The sequence below is a fragment of the Carettochelys insculpta genome, chromosome 16, assembly GCF_033958435.1.
Source record: "Carettochelys insculpta isolate YL-2023 chromosome 16, ASM3395843v1, whole genome shotgun sequence".
Classification (NCBI taxonomy): domain Eukaryota; kingdom Metazoa; phylum Chordata; order Testudines; family Carettochelyidae; genus Carettochelys; species Carettochelys insculpta.
The window spans coordinates 19,196,365-19,215,076 of NC_134152.1; the positions used below are offsets into that span (position 1 = coordinate 19,196,365).

Sequence of the window (18,712 nt, forward strand, 5' to 3'; positions counted from 1 at the left end):
ATTCCTTGCATTCAGGGTACACCTCCAGCAATGTGAATCCAGCTCAGACTGGGGATGAACAAAACTTACGCACGTCTGATGAGTTCCAATAAGAACGAAACCACTCATGTGCTGACGTGGTTTCATCAGAACCTTATTCTAACGAACAAAACTTACTACAAGCCTATTGTGCATGGGATAGAATGTTTGACCTCAGTCCATTTCCCAGCAGACAGATACCCACATGCCCCAAGATGGCAACTACTCTAGAGTCTCAACAGTGAGGCCAAGAACGAATTGGGTGAAGAGGCAGAAATGCCCTCTCATGCAGGGAGGTGCCACATTCACCGTCAGAGAAGTTTGCAGTGCGGCTGCTTGTGCTTTTATTATTCTGAGGCTAATCCACTGGATTTTAATGTTGTCAATCCAGCACCATCCATAGGCAATGAAAGTTCAGTTAACCATGTGATGTATCAGAGAAGTGAGGGCTAATGATATTGATGTCTCAAATGTTTAAGTAAACTTTTCTACTAAGGTTGAACGTGTCTAGTCCAGAACATTCTCGTCCAGCAACATCCGTAATCCGGCATAATTTTAGTTAGCTGGATGTCCACTTATCATGGGTGTGGCCAAGTTTCCTGTGATCTCATAAACTTTGTTTACAGCCATCAGGCCTGGGTCTCTGTGTTTTGTGCTGTTATTTAGCTGTAACTTACCCCTAAATGTCTTCTGAGATCCCAGTAAGCAGTGGAAGTATTGGTAATGCTGCTAGACAACATTGACCTCCCTTGGTGCAGATAATTCTCTCATCTAGCACCAGTCAGGCCATGAGGGTGCTGGATTAGAGAGGTACAACCTGTAATAGTTAACTTGTTGGTGGGGGGTCTGAACCAGCCTCCTATGGAAGCTGTCTGTCAAATACTGTGATTGACAATCCATTAGGGCTTCAGTGACACATGCCTACTCCTTGTTTATATCTTGCCATCTCTTATCCATTTTCTCTGTCATGGTAGGATTGCTCACCTCCCTTTAACAGTCACTTGCTGATCTGAGGTTTTAATACAAGAGGTTTGGCTCTCTCTTTCATGATATCGAAGTGCCTAGATCTGAGCTCTGGGGAGAAAACATACAGCTCCCTGGGAAGCATAGCGAAAATATTATTAAAAGTACTCAGTGATGGTGGTACCCATTCATAGCCATGCATTCCACCCACGCACACATCCTATTCATTTGTAGCTTGGTCCAAACTCCTCTGAACTCCATAGACTCACCTGCAGATCTTTCCTTGAGACACAGTGTTTCTGGAACCAATGGTGTCGCTGGTGCTTCCTGCAGCTGTGGAATAAACATTATTGAAATATCTTACATCTGCCTTTGTTCTGCTTAGCCTCTGAGAGACCAAGGGATCCTTGGAAAAAAAGGATGGATTTGTGAGTTCGCAGCAAAGCTGCAGCAATGACACAGGCACTGAACAATGCACATTAATAGTTTTATCTTTGCCTAATGAGGATGGTAGCATTCATACATAAATACCACCCAACAAATGGGGCTAAGTCAGTTAACCGATCAGCAAGGCCACTTTTTCCCATCATAAATGGTATGCTGGGAAGCATCACAGCAGGAGATCTCATGGGAAAATACCTGAGATTCCATGAATAGTAAAAAGCTGGTGTTTACTGACTGGCTCTTCCCGATCGGCTCTTTCATTTGCTCTTCCCCTGTGTGACCAGTAGTGGATCCCATGGAGACAACAAGCATTAATCAGAAAATACATGACTCATGAAACTGAAAACTATTCAGTTGGTGTACCTTGTAAATCACAGCCCTCGTTTTCTTCTGCATTGTCATATGAATGGAGGAAGTCTGCAAAAGCCCCGTTTTTCTGTAGAAGTTCTTGGTAGGAGCCTGTTTCAGAGATCTCACCATCCACCATCAGAACAATATTGTCCACTTGGGGCAAAATGTTGGTTGCATGAGTCACCAGAACACGGGTCTACTTTAAATGAATAAATATCAATTATACTTGCTCCAGCTATCTGCCTGCTGAAGGGATTAGCCAGATGAGTGCCCAGGGCAGTGCTATTGATCTAGTCAGTTTCAACACTGATATGCTACCACGGCTGAACTTCTCAACCTGACATTCCTTGGATTCTATGTCAAATTTATTGTCATTTGACTTGAATCTGGCTCTAAGACTTTAATTTTTCTGCATCTCCTTTAACTTCAGTGGCATTACACCAGCTATAAAGTTGCCTTTTGATTTGAAATTGTAAGGATATTTCTGCGTATAATTGTATCTGGGAAGAAAGTCAGTACAGATTTTTCAAAAGTCATGAGCACTTCTCCATGTTTCTAATAACCTATCAAACTCTGTGAGTGCTGATCAAGTCTGAAGTCAATTTTGTGTGCATCTTTCTGAAATTTCAATGCATAATTACATTGAGAGGCTAATACATAATCTAGTTGTGATGCTGTAATTTGACATATGTAAGTACTAATTGCTTGTTTTTAATGTAGCTTTATAATGAACTCTTACCCATACATCTTACAATAAGTGGACTAAAAATCAGAACTTTCAAAATTCCCTCTACTTGTGCATTAATACTGGATGTTAGTCTTTCTTTTGTCAGAATGTTCTGCTCCTTATTTGTCCACTTAAAAAAGAATCAGAATCCCAACAAACTAACACGGGCACTGATATTTGGCATGTTAATAAAACAAAGCCCATGTCACAGCATAATCCCCAATAGCGTTGACTGCAAAACAACCACCCAGCTGGGATGTACTGAGCTGCACTGAGATGTGATGTTCTGGTTGTCCCTGACAAGAAAAGAGCATCCCTACGAAAGAAGAATGTGAAGAGAAGCGCTTTGGAGAGGTATATAAGCATGGTGCCCATTTACCACCAGGAGCAATTGGGCTGTGGGAGTGGTCTAGGTACGATTGCTACAGATATTCAATCAGGGCATACAGCAGCGAACTATGAGGTAGTGATTTGCACCAAATGCAGGCATTGAAAGAGCCTAGCTGACCAAACCCATTTTTGCCCCTTAGTACTTATGATGGGGGAAGATATCAATTTATTTACATACCGTGTGCTTCAATAAGCCATTGGGTCCAATGACGTGTTCAAAAATATACTGCCCAACCTGGACATCTACCGCTGAAAGGGGGTTATCCAGCAGGTAAACAGCTGCCTTCTTGTACACTGCACGAGCTAGACTCACTCTTTGTTTCTGCCCTCCAGATAGGTTTGTCCCCTATTGAAATACAAGGATGGATTTCATACACTCTGGGATACGTTTTAACCCTTTGCACTATCTTACCTTGAGATTAATCTAGTTTCATGGCACATTCACCCAGATAGACCAGCGTTTCTTAAACTATGTTCCGCAGAACACTGGCGTTCTGTAAAAACTCGCAGGTGTGCCACGAGCATTTGGAAAAATAATTCAAAGTTTTACAAAGTAACTGTATTTTCTGTTATTACAGTCAGATACAATTTTACTTCTCCATTACTATGATACCTGATTAAATTACTTAATTTTGTTTTGCTTTATATGTTAGTTTGTTTTTCGGCCTCACAATTTTTTAAAGAAAATTTTCATTGGTGTTCTGCACAAAAATTGTCTGGAGTTCTGTGGTCTCACAAAGTTGAAGAAACTCTGGGGTGTAGGCTATCTCTGCTTCACCCAGAAGTGCTTTCATTCCTAAAGGCAGAATCAACCAGCTTTGTCTAATTAATCGCTACAGCCATACAGGAGGGGATCCTATAAAGACGTGGCGTCAGTGATTCTGGCCTACATTTTCAGTCATTTCTCCTAGTTTGGAGTGCTTTAATTTTCAGCTGGCCAGCGTGACGCCTTTAAGTCAAGTGATTGTTTTCAGTAAGTGCTGAGCTCTTGCTCTCTCCCTTTAAAATGTTTCAAGCTGGGCACCAAGGTTCCATCTAATTTTTTGTCATCCACACCTGGAATAAATTTTGTGTGCACTGAGGCATGTACAGATGTGCACCACCAGTAAACACATACTGGAGGATGTGGGCCCTCTGCTAATCAATTGGGAGGCATTTGAGTCTCTCCTGGGTGGCCACCTACCCTGCCAGCTTACACAGACCACTGCTCGGTGCCCACAGTGACTAGACATGCATGGAAAACATGCCAGGAGATAACAACTCATCAAATACCTTCTCTCCTATTTCACTTTTACTTCCTGCAGGGAAGTTCTCCAGATCTGGCAGCAGTGCACAAGCCTCAATCACTCGGTTATACCAGCTTTCATCCAGCTTTTCTCCAAAGATAATATTCTCTTCCAAGGAAGCATTTTGTATCCAGTCTTGTTGGGGAACATAAGCCACCGTGCCCTGGAAATTGGAAATCAGTGAAACCACCACTGCATTTGTCTCTTTCATAAGCCAGTCTCAGAGGTGAAAAAAAAAAGTGTTCCACAGAGCAGAAGTCTGCTATTTTACGATCCTCCTCTAAATTTCTTACTGCTGTTGTGTAATACAAAAATAGGAGGTCCCAAGGACTAACAAGTGGCTCTTTCAGAGTGTTGTTTCTCCACAGATCTCAAAGCACTTAACAAAGTAATGCTATGTTTCTGCTGTGCCCCTTACTCAAAATAAGACATGCAAATTGTGTATCCTACTTCAAGTTCATTTCAAAATACTGGGTTATTTTGAGTCATCCCTTATTACTCCCACAAGGAGGGGTAGAGAGATGCTGAAATAGCACAGCCAATATTTTGAAAAATATTTCAAAATACTGGGCACATTTCCTAGATACAGAGTTACGACTTTGGAATACCTCAGTATCCTGAAATAATGCTGCAGTGTAAACATAGCCCAAGAGAAATGCTGTTAGCCCCATTTTACAGATGGGGAGACTGAGCTGTAAAAAGGTGAAATGACTCACCCAAGCTTTCACAGCCTGTCAATGCCAGATTGAAGAACAGCATCCAGGCTCAGCCCCCCCTACTACTCTCAGGTCGTTGCCCAAGTCACTGAAGCAGGGTAGGAACAAAACCTACATTTAGCTGAGGGCTCCTTGCTCAGCTGCCCCATTTCTCTCCAAAGATGAGTTTTCACCAAAGAACAGGGACTCCATGTGCAGCTTTGTCAGCATGGGAACATCTCATGCAGACGAATCGGAAGCAAAGACTCAAGGTGAACCGTACCTTCATAGCCACGTAGCCATCCAACTGCTGCAGCTCACCAAGTAATGCAGATAGCAGGGAAGACTTTCCAGCTCCTACCTGGCCAACCACAGCAAGTAAGCAGCCACGAGGCACAGTTAGATTTATCCTGCAAAGAGAGACAGTCCCTCATCTGCCCAGGTTAGTGCCAGCAGTACCTTTTAGATGCAATGTTTACAAAGGAAAGTAGCAACATGCTATTACAGAGAAGAAAACCATGGCTTCCACTTCCTTCTGCCAGATGTCAGCCCGTTATGTAGGACAATCCAATGACCTTCAGCTGTCACTCTTCCCAGCCCTGACATCCCTTCAAGGCTGTTTCTGGCCAAGAAGCCATCATCCAATTCGCCTCCTCCCTCTACTTTTTAATCATCTACAGCTGGGCTCTTCTAAACCACACCCAGAACCCTGTTTGTGGCAATCTGAAATCTAGTGCTAAATGCTGAAACAGGTTCCTCTATTTGTGTTGGTCTAAGCCAAAGAGTTGGATCTTAACATCCCTGGCATTGGCAAGCTCAAAAATCAAGATTCCAATCCAAATTTGTAACCTGAGCTGATCCCCTCTATTATCATTTTCCTATATCTACCTCTTCCACTGAGTACTCAACTTTTGTTATTGAGTTTTATAATACAGGTTGGCCCTCCCTAGTCCAGCACACTGGGGACCTGAACAGTCCGGAACGAGGGAGTTTGCCAGACCAAGAGAAGTCTATTGCAGCCCTTGTGCGGCAAGCCTCTGGCTTCTTCCTTGGAGCCACCAGCCTCCCTGCCGGGCTCCCTTCACAGCTGCCGACCCCACTGCTCCCAGCTCTGGCCGGTCTCCCTGCCCCCAGGCTGTCATTCTGCCTCCACTCCCAGCCTCCAGGGCTCTCTATGCCAGCAACATCCAGGGTCCTGCCAGACTGTGGATGTTACTGGATCAAAGAGGTTCAACCTGTATCACTCATTTTTTTGGAACTGCTGTGCATTGTGTGAAGCTATGGAATGCACTGTAATGGCAACAGACATTACTGTTCCAGTTGTCAAAGGAAGCTATCTTATTATAGAGACTCCTGTTGGTGAGAGAAACAAATTTTTGAGGCAATCAGAGCTTTTCTTCAGGTTTGGGAAAGGTACAGTGAGAGTCCCAGTCCAATGGTAGGTGGAACAGATTGTTTTATTAAGACACCCACCATCAACATTTGGGTAAGAGGGCGTATGGGCAGACTGACACACCCACGTGCCTAGCTGACAACCCAAATATAGCATGGGGACAGCCTGTTAGTGTGCTAACATTTGGCCTGGACATGCGTACAATAAATGTCCCCCATTGTTTGTTTGTTTGATTTTGCAAGTTAATCTGAATTATGTTTAGAAAAACAAAATGTAGGAAATCTAGCTGAGAAGTATTTCTAACTATCCTGCCCTGAGCTCTCTTCATTCGCCCTGCATGGCTGATGATCAGCACTGATGATCCGTGAATCCTGGAAACATCTGTTAGAAATAAACGTCTGTACCTTTTAAGACAAGGAGAGCTTCCTCTGCACCAAGTGAATGTTCCATTCCTTACTGTGATACGATCCTGTACTAATACACAGAGAGACACAAAAGGCCATACATGCATACTTTGATAGACATCTGAGTATCCCTGCTTCTAAAACATTGTTGGCATAATGATGTACTGTAATGCAATAAATCACTAGCGTTCTCTAGAGCTTAAAAAAGATAAATTAATGACCACGGGACTGTGGTCACAGAGCAGAATGTGTTTACATTAGCAACAAGAGCAGAATCTCCAAACTAACAAAGTGACTTTTGGTCAAGATCAGCTAGTGCCTAGATTTGTCCTGGAGATTGAAAGAAGCAATTTTGAGATTCTGGTCCTCAGGAGCACTAGCCAGCTGGTTTAAACTAGCTGAAGATGTGCTGACTTATTCAGTGACCCCTAAGAGCTGGGCTCCAGGAAATTAAATGTTATAATTAAGACTAGTTTAATGTTAACACTATCAACTCTTAGAAGCTTAGCTGACCAGGGGAGAGGGGAGGGAGAGAAAAATACATGTGGAAGGTATCAGAGAGGTAGCCATGTTAGTCTGTATCTTCGAGAACAACAAGAAGTCCTGTGGCATATTATAGACTAACGTATTTTGGAGCATAAGCTTTCGTGGGCAAAGACCTACTTCATCAGATGCTTGTCTTTGCACACGAAAGCTTATGCTCCAAAATATCTGTTAGTCTATAAGGTGCCCCAGGACTTCTTGTTGTATATGGAAGGTAACAATTGCATCTGTCAAATCAGAGCTTCTCTCTCACATAAAGGAGAGAGCACCTACTGCAGCTCGTGATTAGAACAGAAATGCAGCCACATTCCACATGGTGCAGTCTCTTGTGGGCCATGTGTGATAAATGGCAGTGGAAGCTGAGTGCTACGCATGCCTCATCTGACCTAGGTCAATGCTTACAGAGGTTGGAGACAACTCCACTCTTGTTAGTGGGATCCAGTTCTTCCAGGCTGAGAAAGGCAGCCAAACGGTTTAAGGAAACCTTGGCCTGAAATTAAAAAAAACACAAACCCACCCAAGGATTGAAAATAGTAAAATGGTCACAATTCCAGTGAATGCCCGGCTCAGGTCATTTCCATGGCAACAGGTACTGCCTGGATGTTTGTGAGTTTTGTGCAAAATTAAACTGAAAATGAGCAACAGGCCAGTAGCTGCAGCTGCTCCCCCCTTTGTCTTCCAGGCCTGGGTGAGCAGTGCTCATTCACCGTACGGTCTCCCCTTTCACAGGCTAGCTCTGAGACTGCCCCCCACCTCTGTCTTTAATCACCCTACTTGGCATAATGGCACCTGGGGCACCTCTGAGATCTAGTGTCACCTGCTGCTCAGGGAGGAGCAGAAATAAGGGAACATTTCTGAAGCAGGAGCTTAGAGCCCAGCCTCTTCCTTGCTGAAGAGGGGACTGGAATTGGTCCATTGCTGAGTCTGCAATGCCATTGCATCATCCACCTTGACATGATGCCCTGGGGGATGTGGTCCTATCTTGCGAGATGGGATAAGTGGCAGCCTGCTTAGCCTATCCCTAAGACTGGCCCAGTCTCACACATCTTTGTGTTGTGCCATGTGAATGAATATTTGTTTGCAGAGTTATCATCTCAGAGGACAGAGCTGACCCAGCAGCGCCTGGCCAGTGGTCAGGGCCAAAGGCAGCACACTGGGCCCGTGGATGCTGAAATCAATCAGAGCAAGGGCCCTGGAAAGTGCATGGCCCCAGGCAGCCGCCTTGCTCGCCTTGTCCTCGGACCAGGCCTGCCAGAGGAGTTGGGATGGCGAGAGGGAAATGAAGACGACAAAAATCTGGACTAAAATGTGAGAGAGGTGTTGCCTCCCCAAGCTGATTCCAATTGTGGTGTCATTGCCACAGACTGAGGGAGATTAATGTGGCCTATAACACCGGTTGGTAAAAGACAGCCCAAAGGGACTGAAAATACTGCTTCTTCCTGACCACGTCAGTGCCCTATGGATCACTGACTGCATAGCAGGACCTAGAAGCTCCAAACAACTGCAGACCCCATGCTCCAATCCCCAGTGCTCAAGGTCTTGCCCATGTGAGCTAAGCTGGGACTGTGCAGCTCCTTAAGAAATCCCTGTTTTCACCTCCGAACAGTCAGGTGCGAAAGAAACAAATGACCAAGCAGATGAGACCCTCGTCTGCAACTAACCTGTATAGCAGCAGTTATGGAAAATGGCAGGAAAGAGTGAGCAGTGTGGAGAAGGTTGATCAGCGTCAAAGAGACAAAGGCTTTCTCAGCATTGAGGACGTGCTGCTCATCCACCAGGGTGTAGACTGCAAACATGACAAATGCAATCTGCAAGAGAGCAAAGGGAAAGCAATTATTGTTCACCAGCAGGCGAAGTGGTGCTCAGATTGGCATCACTCTACAAGGCCTGATTTTGGAATACTCTGGGGGGGGTGGGGGAAGTCAGCCATGTCCATTTACTACAGGGTCCTATATGCTCTACAGGTTGGACCGCTCTAATCCAGCACCCTCGAGACCTGACTGGTGCTGGATGAGAGAATTTGCCAGACCACAGGAGGTCAACAGCACATTACCAACAGTTCCATTCCTTACTGGGCTCTTAGACATTCGGGGTAAATCACAGCTAAATAACAGCACAGAACACGAAAAGCCAGGACTGATGGCTGCAAACCAGAGGTGGGAAAAGTATCCAAAAAGTTACTTGATTAAAAATTTTTGGGTACGTTTGCCACCTTTATTGTAAACAAACCTTCTGAATCCATGGGAAACTTGGCCACACCCATGATAAATGGTCATCCACCTAATTAAAATCATGCTGGATTACACATGTTGCCTGATGAGAGAGTTCTGGATTAGAGAGGTCCAACCTGGAGAAGAAAAATTTTTATAATCTGGTGACAATACAAACAATCTGATAATGTGCCACTTATTGTGCTTTTGAGATTATCTCACATTTGTGATGCGGTAGCAATGGCAATAACATCCCCCACCAGAGAAAAGGCAACTCTAGATTGTGAATGTTGCTGGACTGGTTACAGCAGCAAACACAACAGCGTATTATAAAAAATATTGTGGCCCTGATCCATCTGTGTGTGGACCACGGGACCTGCATAGAACCCCATGTCCTTGTGAGCCCTGTGTGGTATAAGGATCTTCCTGAAGGGAACTCATATTTGGTCGAATAGACTATAAACTTTTCTGGGCAGCCATCTGTCTAATGGATTTGCCTATAAAGTGCCATGCCCACCAGGGTGAAGAGGGAAAAACAGGCTTTCTGCTGTGAAGGTGGGTGAAGTGCTCACCAGGAATGTGGATGAGTGGAAGGAAGACAGTGACAGTGAAAAGAGGATCTGAGAACTTTTTAAAGCTTGAAGCTCTTGCTTTCGGATGCCAAGTACTTTCTCCATAAAGGCTTTCTCCCAGCCATAGAGTTTGATGATCTTAATGTCTCTGAGCATGGCATTGGTTAGCCTGGCTCGACTGTCTTTATGGCTCATCTGGTCCTCCTACAAGAAAGACCCGTTAAGGCTGTCATTAGGAATGCTGAAAACACAACTACTCAATTTTTATGAACACTATCTTTGAACCTGTCTATAAACTTGGAATGGATCACCAGGCAATTAGGTAACATGTGAGCCCTTTGCCTGTAGTGCTGTAAGGTTACTAACATTTGTAGCTTTAGGCAATTTAATTGTTTAGTAGTAGTAGAAAAACACAAAGATTTTGGCTTATGATCCTGCAAATGCTAAGCCTATTAGAAAGCGCTCAGTGTATAAGTAATCTCCCTAGGCTTTGATGTCTGTGACCCTTTCAAAGAGCAGTGATCAGCATGCATAACAAACAGTGCACTATCACACGGTCACATCTCAGTGCCCATCTCAGCCCATTAAAATATATCTGTATCACCTGTCCTTGTTTTGTTCCTTATCCTTGGAGGTCCATGGGTGAGGACGATGGGATTTAATGTGCTGCTAGAACTTGAATCCCCAAAATCTACAAACCAATGATAAGATCTGCCATTTGTAGCAGGCAAAAGTACCTGAAAGTGACTCCTCTTCTTGGTGATCACAACATTCAAAGGCAAAAGAATTAAAAATACACCAATTGCAGTCAAGGCAGATGGTCCCAGGAGCTGCCAGGAAAGAAGATGTGAAATTGCCATAGAAACACAAGAAACATTGGTGAAATAGTTGTAGAGCTGCTAGTTTTCCTGATCGCCTTATTCGTTGCTTGTTTTCCCACTTGAGACTTGTGTCTCACAACCTTTTGGGCCATCCTAGAACTTTCCTGCTACTCTGCCTTCTGGAGTACTCTGATGAAGACAGTGTGACAGACTCATCCTTCTGCTTCCTCAGACTTCCATGAGAATTCTGGAGTAACCACGGTTTTTACTCCACTATGCTGCAAAACACCTGAGAACTAAATTCATGGAGGCATTCTCCTGTTCTCTGAGGTAAGCCTACTGAAGCCAATGATGTGGGTGGAGATTTGGCCCACTGAGTTTAATCTCACAGACAGTCTCATAACTGGTAATGTTTTCTTACTTTGTTGAACTGTTTTTATTTCCTTCAGGAACAAAGTCACATCTGTGAGATACCCAGGAATGTGGCTGAGAATAAGAACCAACATTTCACTGCTGTCTGCTCTACCAGATTGTAGATGCATGAATAGGGACATCTAGTGGCTAGCTTAAGAAAGTCTCATAGGCCTGAGAGAGCCATGTTAGTCTACATACTACCGAAACAAAACAGCAGTCCAGTAGCACTTTAAAGACTAACACAATAATTTATTAGGTGGTGAGCTCTTGTGGGATAGACCCACTTCATCAGACCATGTTGGCCAAATCTCCACTCACATCATTGGCTTCAGTAGGCTTACCCCAGAGAACGAGGGAAGAAGATTTGCCTCCATGAATGTAATACTCAGGTGTTTTGCAGCACAGTTGAGTAAAGACCCTGGTTACTTCGGAAGTCTGAGGAAGCAGAAGGATGAGTCTGTCACACTGTCGTCTTCAGAGTACGCCAGAAGGCAGAGTAGCAGGAAAGTTCTAGAATGGCCCAAACGGTTGTGAGACCATGTTGGTCTGAAGAAGTGGGTCTGTCCCACGAAAGCTCACCACCTAATAAGTATTTTGTTAATCTTTAAAGTGCTACTGGACTGCTTTTTTGTTCTCGTAGGCCAATGTGAGAAACATTATGCTGTGTGGTTATTGCAATAGCAATATTTTATTGCACTAGCTTTGGACTGTGGAAATAGGGTTGCACATTTGACTTAATGGCAAATTATAAAAGAGTTCAGTTTTCTTAGCACAGCCTTTAATGGATCTCTGCTCTCTTTACAAATCACCTCAGTGTGCTGGAGAGGCCTGCCCTTCGATAATCACAGTGACACAGGCCTGAGGCAGAGGTCTGGGAGAAGAGTTGCACAATGCCTGCTTACAGATCTTGGCTGTCAGTGTTCCCTCTACTCTTTTCCATTCTTGTGCAGAATACATTTTGGTTTCTGCTCTGGGGCATGTGCAAATGTGCACCAGCAGCAGAAACGAAAAAAACCTAGCTGTGGATGCTCTGCTAATCAGCTGAACAGTATTAGAATCTCTCCTGAACAGCTGCACAAGGGCATAACTTATGGGGAACGCTGCTGGCTCCAGCTGATCATACCAGTTTCCCAGGTACATGTGAGCACTACTTACTCCGCAATGAAGAGCTGGATCAAAGTCTGTATCTCAGTTACCCACAGGTAACCCACAAATATCTCTAGGTCACAGACAACAACAGCCCCATCTTCAGAAAGGTGGTGACTCTCAGTGTGATATACAGTACTTGCTAATTCACCTTCCAGTGCTGTAATGCAATGTAACAAGAGCACAGCCTGGGCCAGCCTCATCAGCAGAAGGATGCGGTGAGACTGTCAAGACCCAAGTCTTCAAAACATTTTACAAACTGATCATCCCTCCCCATGGGTTGCATGATTCCATCTGGAAGAGATCCGAACAGGCTGATCTGGACCTGCTTATGATCCCACGCTGAGGGCTCCGTCATGCAGAAATCTAATACATTCCTCATAGAACTTAAGGATGGATAGGTCCACTAACATTATCTAGCTCACCTCTGTCTTGCACTAATTCAGGAACATTTATATGCTAATAGTGACATGTAGTGAATCTAGTTTATCCAGTAATCCTACAATAAACGCTTCTCATGCCGGTATCTCTGTGTCTTTTCTCGTGAAATTTATTCTGGCTCACTGGCTTATTGGTAGTAACAGAGAGGTAGCCGTGTTCGTCTGTATTCTAACAAAACAAAACAGCAGTCATGTAGCACTTGAAATGATTTATTTGGTGAGGAGCTTTTATGGGAAAGACCCTATTGATATAATGAAATGGGTCTGTCCCATGAAAGCTCATCACCGAATAAATCATTTTTTTAATCTTTAAAGTGCTACATTACTGTTGTTTTGACTTACTGGTAATCAGCCTTCAGGATAAAGTGGAAGAAAGTTCACATTTCAGGTTAAACTCATTGGCCGTTTCTACACAGGCCACTTTCTTTGAAAGTGGCATGGGTAATACATGGCCCGAAATATGCTAATGAGGCACGGAAGAATTTTTGGGAAGAAGGGGCCTCCGGAAGAAGGACTTCCTTCCGGAAGCTCCCCCGGGGCCGCGCTTCTACATGGCGTTTTGGAGTCCAGAAGAACGGTCTTCTAGACTCCAAATCACGTGACTGTATACTAATGAGGCGCGGGGAATTTGCATCTGTGCCTTATTAGCAGATTTCGGGCCGTGTATTACCATACCACTTTAAGAAAGTGGCCTGTGCAGAAACGGCCATTGTGATGTTTGAAGGCTATGCCAGATAACTGAACACCAGAAAGACAGTTATCATATTGTTTGTGAAAGGATGATATATTTTTCTTCTAAAGGGTACCACCAGAAGGAGAGCCGATGCTGAAAGAACCCTTTACCCATAACCTGGTTTTAAGAAGGCCACGTTTGCTGTCTTCATCTAGGAGATCAGACTGAACACTGGCATCAGCAAAACTAAGCCAAGGACTGTATGTTGCCTGGCTTGAAAGATGACTCAAAGCAAGTCATCCAGTGAAAAATAGCAATGAAAAGACAAACCTAAATGTGTGGGGAAACTAATTTAGTCTTCTAAGGAGCGGGTGTGCTTTATACCCCAGAGCTCAACAATGGAAAGAAAAGGAGACAGATGGACATTTCAGGTTGTGCTGGGCAGCAAAGCTGCAGACCTGACTCTTGATAATGTCTCTTTACCCTTGATCTCCTGAACAGGAACTGATAGACATGACGACCAGCTCTTACCTGCCACAGGAAGACAAAGCAAATGATGATCCGCATGGGAGCAAGCCAGGTCCCATTAAAATATATAATGAGATCCATCAACCGCTGCACATCAACACATACCAGATTGACAATTTCTCCAACTGTGGCTGCTCTCCTGGCTGCATTTGACAGGACCAAGATCTTGGGAGAGACAAGAGAAGATAGACCCCAAAAAAGTCAAAATCAGCTTCTGTTCAGGAAATAAATGACCAACATTCATGCTGAGGCCAAGGGGAAGAAGGATCAGGTCAACTGCTAGTCTCAGTAATGCAAGAATGAAAAATCATTCAGGGTCATGTGACTTCACCCTACAGAAGAGGGTATTTGCTGCCCAGTAATGAGTAAAATAACGTCTCACTTGCTCAGTAAAGCATAGCTCCTGTTCTTAAGCTTTACATTACATGTAAGAGCTACCTCAGGAACCTCACAGCAGCACACAGTTCGAGGTTTCTCCACACCTCATGGGAGATTTATCCAGATGCCCTTCACTTGCAGTGCAATCATGGAATTATTTGCTACAAACAGCTCTTCAAGAACTACTTCTCTCCAAATATTAACAATTGTTTGTATCATCTCACCAAAATGTTAGTGGCTGATAAGGGAAAATAAAACCCAATTCCAAAAGGGAAAAGCTGGCTTACCTTCCTATACACTAGGCCTGTGACTGCAGTCTTCAGCCTCAGCCCCAATACAAGACATGCATACATATACCGCTGTTCAAACAGAGTCTGGAGGCAAGCTAATAGGAACAGTAGTGTTGCATAGAAATAACCTCTCCAGCTGGGGGCTTCTTGGTCAGCGATGAACTCCAGGAAGAGACTACAAGAAAACAGTGAGCAGGTGGATGCGCACTGAGATGAAGAAATATGGCCTTAAACCAAGGAAGCATTTTTAGACAGGCCTAATGGGGATTTTTTTTTAATTTTTTGGTCTTGCTAATGGCAAGGCTGCAGGCTTTGTAACCCTCATTGATATCTGTCAATAAATCAACAGAAGGCTGGGCAAACAGCTCAGCGCCCTAGGTACATAAAAATGTGTTATTGTAGCTCAGAACATTCAACTTCTTCTCATGCTAGGGTAGAGATGCCCTTGCTTAGCACTTTCCCAGAATAGCCTGGGGCATCTTCAGCCTAAAATGACCTATTGAAGCAGTGTTCAAAGGGAATTGAAAGATCACCACACTGGTGGCTGTTATCTTTCTACATTCGACACAGCAGGATCTCCCAGCCCTCCCTCTAAATAAATGCCCTCCCCCAGAGCCAGGCAGCCCCAGGCCCCTGTTCTAAATTAATGCCGACAACTCACTGGAGTTGCCAGAGCTGCTGCTGGAGCTGCCACTGCCAGCGCTGAAGGAGCAGCTGGGGCCACCAGGGCTGCTACAGGCTTCTCCCACCAGAGGCTGGGGCGTGTGCGCCGGTGGCTCTAGGAGCAGCCGCATTTAAATGCTCCACAAGCTGCATGCAACTCCAGATCCGGAATCGCCACACCACGGTGTCCTGTTCACCCCACGTGGTGAGTGGTGACTGTACCAGACACCACGGATCTATTGCATTTCTTTCTGGGTTGCGTGGGCCATTGGAAATATCAGAGAAATCAGTGGCCAAATTCATTTCTGGTATGAATGGGTGCCCGTCTGCTGCAGTCAATGGTGGTTCAGGGTCTTGTATCACCTATGTATTGTGCTTGACTAGTCTGAAGTCAGATTATAAAGCATTTTGGTGCTGAGCCAGTACTGTTCATACAGCAGGAAAATACCTGAAGAAATATTTATTTTAAGAACTGTAGGCTGCATTATTTTACTCTTTATATAATTTATCATTGGAAACAGAGCACAATAGAGTTTTTTAGTTCTACAGCTCAAGCCACAGTACCTATTCTCACAGTTTCACATGGAGTCTCACGATATCTGATGTGTTTCTCAAAAGCCCTAGCTCCTGGAGTCATGCAACTAAGAGCCCCAGCTTTCACTTTAAAAACAAGAATAAGGTTCTAGTCTTTTGGTCACAGAGAGAAGCTTGAAAACATGACCTGCGTGCACGGCCCTCTAACAGCTGATTTTTAAGGCAGTTTTCTGACATTTAGGAGCCTGACTCATGATTTTTACAGGCTTGGATTTGGCAGTGCTGCAACTGTGAGCAACTTGTTCCATCAGTAGTGACTAACAGTCACAGCCACCTAATGTGCTTCAGCAGCCTGTGTGAAATGACTTTTGTGATTTGTATGTACTGTACTGAGTCCATTATAGTGATTCTAACTGGCACCTTTGATAACAGGCCAACCATTCTCAGGACTTGGAGGTTTAAGTCCCTCTCTCTGTGACTCAGACTGGAGTGCCTCGGCAGAGAAGGGCAGTGAACCTTGCATTATGTGGCCAGTACCACTTTTACTCAGCGAATAAATTGACGATTGAGTGATCCAAAAAAATGCCAAATCTGACACCTTTCATCGGCACAAACAATTAATGAACGGAAAAAGCGTCCTCTGTATGTGTTCATTCCGGAATGCATGCGTACCTCAGTATCTGTGGGACAGAAAACAAGACGACATCACAGATGACTAAGCTGAGGGTGCCAAGAAGGAAATAGGTTCCGAACAGGCTCCAAAATGCTTTCAACAGTGGCCCACTCTGACTCGGTTCCAGCTGGAGGAGAACCTGGGTCTCATCTGCCTTGGCCAGACCAGTTCTGCTTTGTTGATGCTTCTTATACTTGATGGATTCTGTATTTCTAAAGAAATAAACACAAAGAAAATTGGCTGCAATCCAGAGGAGACCTGAAGTGTTGGACTTGTGCAGCCAATAGCCGATGCACTTGGGATCGGGGCTTCCCCAGGGGCTTGTGCAGTGAGTTATTTGTAATGCTGCAGCATCTAACAGCACTGGTCAGTCCCTGTAAAAACAGAGAACAAAAAGATGGTTCCTGCCCCAAAGCAGGTCTGGCTATTTGGACATTAAGACATATTTCCCACTGGATTTCAATACCATTAAGGGCAGATTTAGGACCTAAATAATAAATAGCCTGAAGATCACTCTGCAGTGGAAAGTGCCCAAGGGAAGGGAAACTCTACTAAGTTGTTCTTGCCGAGTGTTCCATCTGCATGGGCTGCTTCACCCTTACCACTAGTTGAATGAGAGGAGGACTCAATGGTAGTGAGTCCATTGGACATTTGCCTGTGCAGATAAGGAACATGATGGCTCCAGAGCTGATTCAGCCCTGCACCTGCAGAAACAGCAGCAGCACCACTGCCTTGTCACCTTATCTCCTAGTTAGGAGAACTCAGCCCCCATGGCGATCTCCACAATCCCTCACATGAATTGAGTCCTGACATCCAGGATTTGGCCCCGTCAGAGGAAATCCCAGGATCTAGCCTTTAATGAGAACTACATGGTGTCCAATGTGGTTCCCCCTCCTCTGGAACAGGTACTTACCGCTTGGTTCTGTTACAGTACTTTTTCCATTCTCTTTCAAACTGGGAAACTATTTCCTCAGAGGAGTTTTCTTCCATCAGTGCCCATAAGTCATCTGCTTGCAATGGCTGCCAATAGCCTTTCCAGACTAACCTGTAAAATGACAAACTGCTAACACACAAGTACAGAGGGATGTGTGCCCAAGCAATATATTCCAGCTTGATAGGCCTTAAATTAGACTTACACATTGAGCCTAATTCTCAGTTATTCTATTCTTGAACTTCGGATGGGGACAGAGCGATTGGAGATAAAAGTAGCTTTAAGCCCACTCTGCAGTCTCCGTATTGTTGGGGCCATACTGGGGCCTTGCCCCTCCATCATAAATTAGAGCAGCCCTGGGGTTGTTCAAAATTGCATTCTGCTTCCTGTAACTTCTGCAAACCAGACAGGATCCTGGCATAACTGAGAGTCAGGCCCATTGTATGCAAGCACCAGGCACCATCCTTCCACTCTGCATGGTTGCTTGCTGCCCCATCACCTAACCAGGCCAAGTGATAACATTTACAGGAATATTTGAAGTATTTTTGAAAAATTTCAAGAATCACTTTGTTCATGAAAACTAAGCAGCAGGACAGTGTGACTTCCTGATTTCTAGCTACCTGGCTCCCTGTAAAGATTTTAAGAGGTTCTTCTGGCAGAAGGCTGGGATGTTAGCAGTGCTGCCGTGATCATCACTAGTTGGTTGGATTTTCCAAGTCACAAAATACATTTAAAAAAAAATTCTACACTTAAGTCCCCTTCAAAGCTGGTTGTGAAACTGAGCTTGAGCCACAGGAAGTAGCACATGGGGAGCCCGAGGAAAGAACTGACTTGTAGCTCGTAGCTGTCAGAGTGTCAGCTTTGCTAGTGTCTCTTACACCTCAGTTCAGATCCTCAAAGGCAGTTACGCTACTAGCTCCCATTTAATTCAAAAGGAGCTACAGGTTGGACCTTTCTAATCCTGCACCCTGGGAGCCTGACGGGGGGGTCGAATGAGAGAATTTGCTGGACCACAGGAGGTCAATATTGTTTAGCATGTTACCAACACTTCCATGAATTACCTGCTCTTAGAAGACATTTAGGGGTAAACTACAGCTAAATAACAGCACAGAACACTGAGAGCCAGGTCTGGCGGCTGTAAACAAACTTGGTGGGACCATGGGAAACTTAGCCATACCTATGAAAAGTGGTGTCATCTGGCTAACTAAAACCATACTGGATTACG

General features: G+C 44.5%; 1 protein-coding gene across 8 annotated transcripts in view; it reads right to left on the reverse strand.

Moving 5' to 3' along the window:
• Window positions 1–18,712, reverse strand: part of ABCC6 (ATP binding cassette subfamily C member 6) — a 50,527-nt gene that overhangs the window by 16,788 nt on the left and 15,027 nt on the right. For 5 of the 8 annotated variants that reach the window (XM_075011231.1, XM_075011230.1, XM_075011229.1 and 2 more), the window contains 14 exons: window positions 17,470–17,601; window positions 16,556–16,768; window positions 14,684–14,861; window positions 14,022–14,183; window positions 10,734–10,826; window positions 9,997–10,200; window positions 8,876–9,022; window positions 7,617–7,704; window positions 6,672–6,741; window positions 5,158–5,284; window positions 4,166–4,342; window positions 3,072–3,239; window positions 1,789–1,972; window positions 1,251–1,314 (listed from right to left, as the gene is read on the reverse strand). In XM_075011231.1, coding sequence (XP_074867332.1) covers window positions 1,251–1,314; window positions 1,789–1,972; window positions 3,072–3,239; window positions 4,166–4,342; window positions 5,158–5,284; window positions 6,672–6,741; window positions 7,617–7,704; window positions 8,876–9,022; window positions 9,997–10,200; window positions 10,734–10,826; window positions 14,022–14,183; window positions 14,684–14,861; window positions 16,556–16,768; window positions 17,470–17,601 — 2,007 coding nt within the window. Of the gene's footprint in view, window positions 1–1,250; window positions 1,315–1,788; window positions 1,976–3,071; window positions 3,240–4,165; window positions 4,343–5,157; window positions 5,285–6,671; window positions 6,742–7,616; window positions 7,705–8,875; window positions 9,023–9,443; window positions 9,560–9,996; window positions 10,201–10,733; window positions 10,827–14,021; window positions 14,184–14,683; window positions 14,862–16,555; window positions 16,769–17,469; window positions 17,602–18,712 lie in introns of those variants that run through there. The other 3 variants (XM_075011234.1, XM_075011235.1, XM_075011236.1) reach the window with 3 other exon arrangements.